Below are 4,857 nucleotides of genomic sequence, written 5' to 3'. Positions count from 1 at the left end.
ACAGGGCCGTAGGGTCACCTGCTGCCGCTCCCCATCCGGGCCTAGACAACCCAGCTCTGGCCACCAGACCCTTTGCACGCAGATCCCAGCTCCACCTTGGGTTCCCCAAAATGGAGCAAAGCACCAACTCCACTAGATTGGTCGGTGGATTCTTTCCTTTCACCCCCTCTCCCCATCTTATCCCCCAGGAAAGGAGAATCCTAAGAAACTCCAAGCAGCCTTAGGACCTAGGACCTAGAAGATTTAAAAATGCCAGCCAGAGCCGGCCTGACCCGAACCGAGACACCGCGCCAGCACCGCTGCGATCTTCCCCGGCTACTAGGTTACGGCTCTGGGGGAGGGGAGCGAGCGAATCAGAGGCCACGTAGAGAAGTTTTTGACTGAAATTAGAGTGTATTTATTTGCAGCAATCCTTTAACAATGATCAAATTTTGACAACAAGCAACTGCAATTACTGCTTAAGTGTTGTCTCTAGATAGGAGCGGCAGATAGGAAACTGCATTATCTCGAAAACAAACTGAAAGGCCCTGAATGTCTGTAATCAAATCGCCATCTCCCCAAAGTCTGATTGACAGGGCAGATCACCCTAAGATAATGAATTTATTACATTTCCTGGGTTATTTACAAAAGGGGGGAGGGGGCAATTCGAATTGCCCCCTAGGTTTAACTGTAAATTAACAAGAAAAAATTGGTTTGAAAAGAAACCACCCCAGACTAAATGTTCTGCCCTTGTCGCCTTCCTTCTTGTTATTACTTTAAATCTTTTTTTCAAAAATAATTGTTCTACAAACATATCTTCTAAAATAGTTACCCAAAGATTAAATATCCCTTTCCAACCCGCAGTATATTTGTATCTTAAAAAAAAAAATCGACCCTTCTACATAACAAACGAAGGATTGTAAATGTGGATGAGTTATATACATATACTTAAAAACTGGTTTATTTTTCCTCTTACAAAAGACTGAAATTAATAGGAAAAAAAATCTATTCAGCATCTGGCTCACAGGGATGTATAATATGCAATGCAATTTTATATGGGAAACATGAGCCAAATATCCATCTGTGTATATCTTCAGGCACATTTGCATCTCTCTACACACAGGTATCACTGTAGTAAGACTGCTGCTGATTCATGGGCTTAAGATTTCCAAATCATGTTCTGTCATTACTGAGAAAAAAGTATTTGTTTATATGCCAACTCAAATCTGTTTAGGAAATTATCTTTTTTTTTACTAGCCACAAAGCAAGTTGACTGTACAGTACATTTTGCAGAAGATGCTGCAGGAAAAAAAAATCTAAACAAAAAGAATTTCAGTGAAATTTTACATGGACTAGTCAGAGAGTTTCTCTTTTTCAGAGATTTAGGCGGAGAGCAGGTAACTCCTAGTGTGTTTTATCTCTGAAATCTTTCTTTATATTAAAGCTGTATTAAAGTATCCAGACATAGGTCTCATTCAAACTGAATGGCAATTTATTAATAAACAAACAATGAATATGTTCAACAAAAAAGAAAGAAAAGATGATAGAATAAGATTAATACAGTTTCCCTTTTTATAATGAGGAAAAAAAGCACAATTTAAAGTTTCAGACAATTTAACGTCAGGTTTTGGAAACACTTTCTGGCGTTTGGTCCACGACATCCAACTACAAATTAAAAATAAATTACTATGTTGCAATTTACATTTTAAAACAAGTCCATGAATAAAAAGAAAGCGATTTTCATATACGGGGACTTTCTCCCTCCTTTCAACATAGGATAAAATAATATCTTACAGGTGAGAGGCAAGGAAGAAGGCAGGGAAGGGAGAGGAGAGGAGCAGGAAAGCGAGTCTCTGAAAAGCAAGAAGAAACTTACGTGTTATCTGGAGTAACACTGTCCTTTAATAAACCATGATTTTGCTGTCTCTGTACAAAATAGTTTACGTTTTTGTTTATTTAGATAAGGCAAAGTGGACGTGGCTCTGGATTAATCTTTTAAGAAAATAGTTTTCTTTGAGCTGGTGCTGGTGAGTTGAATTTGGGAAGGGAATCGGTTTGCTGGTGTGCTGAATATCTCTCGTATTTTAAATTGCATATTTTTTAGTTTCGATTTTGCATTGATGGATTCTTTCGGCTGTTCCTGCTTTGGGATTCTATTCAGTTCGGCTTTGACGGTGCCAGGACCAGGAAGGGGGTCAAAACTTGCTACAGTCATAGACAAAAGCCCCGGACGTGCGATACAGAGACTGGCTGGCAGGGAAGGCCATCTGACAGCTACTATTCCCGTTCACCGGAGAGTTGTTCAAGCCGATCCGCTGCGACTCAAACATCTCCCGCACCGAGTGGAAGTTCTGCTGCTGCCCGGGGTAGCCCGCGGCCGCCGCCGCCGCCGCCGCGCTCGCCAAATGGCCCAGGTCACCGCCCGCCTGGTTCAGGTACCATGAGGTGAGCCGGCCTTGGTGGGCTGCAGGGTGGTGGCCGGTCTCCTGGCCGCCCCCGCCGTGACTCAGGGACGATGAGCTGCTGCTGGTGACTGGAGGCAAAGAGTAGTCAGGCAGGGAGTCTTCCACTGCTGAGCCGCCCGCGCCCCCGGGTGCGCCCTGCAAGTGGCCGCCGCGTTCGCCGGCGGCATACAGGCTCATGGCCTGCAGGTTGCAGTGGTAGGTCCCGGCGCCCCCAGCGCCCCCAGCGCCGCCCCCGCCGCCCCCGCCGCCGCCTCCGCCGGAGCTGCCGGCGCTGGAGCTCTGGCTGCAGGGGGAGCTGTAGAGGGAGCTCTGGCCGGGCGAGTAGGCTCCGAGCGTCAGCGGGGGTGCGATGCCCGCGCGCGAGGACGCGGCCGCCGAGGCCAGGAGGCCAGAGCTGAGCTCCGCGGCTGTGCCCTGAGGCGACCCCCGGAGTGAAGTCATGATGTTGTCCACGCTGAAACCCTGGCTGTGGTGTGGCGGCGGCGCAGGTTGCGCGGACTGCGGAGGCGGTGCGGGATCCGCACCGTCCAGGCTCAGCGGTCGCGCCGAAGGCAGGCTGCCCGGAGGGCTGCTCCCGCTCGACAGACTGCTGCTGCTGCTGTCGGGGCTCTCAATTTTGGGCACCGTGGCGGCGCTGCCGCTACCCAGGGCGGCGGCCGGGGACAGGGGCTGGGGCGGCGAGGGGCACGTACCGTTCTCAGTCTTGATGTCCTGGATGCGCACCGGCGGCGGCTGCGGTCCGGGAGCGGCGCCGTCTGCCTGCTCCGGCGGCGCGGGCGGAGGCTGGCGGCCTGGCGGCGGTGGCGGAGGCTCTTTGAGGTGCAGCCGGTCCTTCTCCTCCTTGTCCTTCACCGCGTCCTTTTTCTTGAAGCGCCGTCGCCGCCGCAGGAAGCTGCCGTTCTCGAACATGTTGTAGGAGTCCGGGTCCAGCGTCCAGTAGCTGCCCTTGCCCGGCTTCTTGTCGTCGCGGGGCACCTTCACGAAGCACTCGTTGAGCGAGAGGTTGTGGCGGATGCTGTTCTGCCAGCCCTGCTTATTGTCCCGGTAGAAGGGGAAACGGTCCATGATGAACTGGTAGATGCCGTTGAGGGTGATCTTCTTGTCCGGGGCATTTTGGATGGCCATGGTGATGAGCGCGATGTAGCTGTAGGGCGGCTTCACCATATCCTTGGGCTGTGGCTGGGGCGTGTAGGGCCCGTAGGCGCGCGCCATGCCGCCCGGGTATTGCTCGGCGTGTGCCGGGTGCGAGTACACGCTCATGGGGGCCGGCATGGCTGTGTAGCCGCCCCCGGCCGCTGCCGCCGCCGCGCGGTAGTAGCTCTGCTCGCCGCCGAGGTAGGGCACCACTCCCAGGGAGTTGGGGCTGGACACGGAGTAGCGCGCCTGCATGGCCCCGGCTCGCCGCCGCCGCCGCCCCGCGCCGCCCGCCGCCCCCCACCCTCGCTCCGGCCCGGCCGCGCCGCGCCGGCCGCTGAGTCCGAGTCCGAGTCCCGGCCCCGCCGAGCTGGTGCTGGCCCGGCGCGCTGCGTCTGGCTCGGCCGCCGCCGCCTCCCAGCGCCTTGGGTTGCGCGGCCTCTCCCTGCGCTCGCTGGGGCTCTTGGGGCGCCTCCGGCCACCTCGGGACCCGCGGCAGCCGCGAGGGAGGGTCGCTGAGAGGGGAGAGGGCCCGACGAGGATGCGGCTAACCGCCTTGGAGGAACTCGCAGAACAACTTCCAGGCACAAACGGAAAAAAAGAGCCAAAAATAAAAAACAAGAAGGCGCCCTTCTCGCCACACTGCCTGCGCCTTCCAGGAGACTGCCCCGAACTGCCGGCGAAGGCGGCCAAATAACCAGGGGCGGGGGGGGGGGCAGCGCGCCGGCCGCCTTCCCGGGCCCCGCGTCACCTTTTTTCAGTCTCTCGCGCGCCGGCCGCTTAAGGAAGCATTGGGAAAACTTCTGAACTTTTGAGCATCCGTCACCCAGGCGAGGACTTTTTTACGCAGTTACATTTTTTTCCGGGCAGCGGAGCCCCGCCCCGCTACGGCGGCGGCAGCCAATGGGAGGCGAGAACCGCCTCTGAATGAGCCGAAGGCCGAGCCCGACCGGCCCGCGCCCCGCGGCCGGAGGACCGCGGGGCTGACCACACGCGCGCCGGCCACCCGGGCCTCGCGCCCGTGCCCCTGCCCGCGCGGGTCAAGAGACGGTGGTCAGTTCACCCCCCGAGACCCACCAGCTCACCTCTGGCGCCCGGCACTACCTCTCATTCTGGGCCATCCGCACGAATTCCCATTGTTCCCGCAGACTTCCTATGCCCTTCCTAGGGCCTCAAGCAGACCCTCTTCGATCCACCGCTCCCAAATGCCCACTGAGTCCTCGGGCCCCGCCTCGCTCTGGCTCTCTCCCATTCCTTCGCCGATACACCTGGCTCCAGC

At 55.8% G+C, this 4,857-nt stretch overlaps 1 protein-coding gene across 1 annotated transcript; it reads right to left on the bottom strand.

Annotated features, from left to right (window-relative positions):
* Nucleotides 1–373: 373 nt before the first annotated feature.
* Foxc1 (forkhead box C1) lies at nucleotides 374–4,415 on the bottom strand. Its single transcript, XM_078020437.1, has one exon. It carries the CDS (start codon nucleotides 3,831–3,833, stop codon nucleotides 2,175–2,177), a length of 1,659 nt encoding a protein of 552 aa, XP_077876563.1. The 5' UTR covers nucleotides 3,834–4,415; the 3' UTR covers nucleotides 374–2,174.
* Nucleotides 4,416–4,857: the final 442 nt, after the last annotated feature.

This window comes from Ictidomys tridecemlineatus, chromosome 8 (genome assembly GCF_052094955.1).
Source record: "Ictidomys tridecemlineatus isolate mIctTri1 chromosome 8, mIctTri1.hap1, whole genome shotgun sequence".
In the NCBI taxonomy this organism is placed as follows: Eukaryota; Metazoa; Chordata; class Mammalia; order Rodentia; family Sciuridae; genus Ictidomys; species Ictidomys tridecemlineatus.
This window is presented reverse-complemented; position numbering and strand designations above follow the sequence as displayed.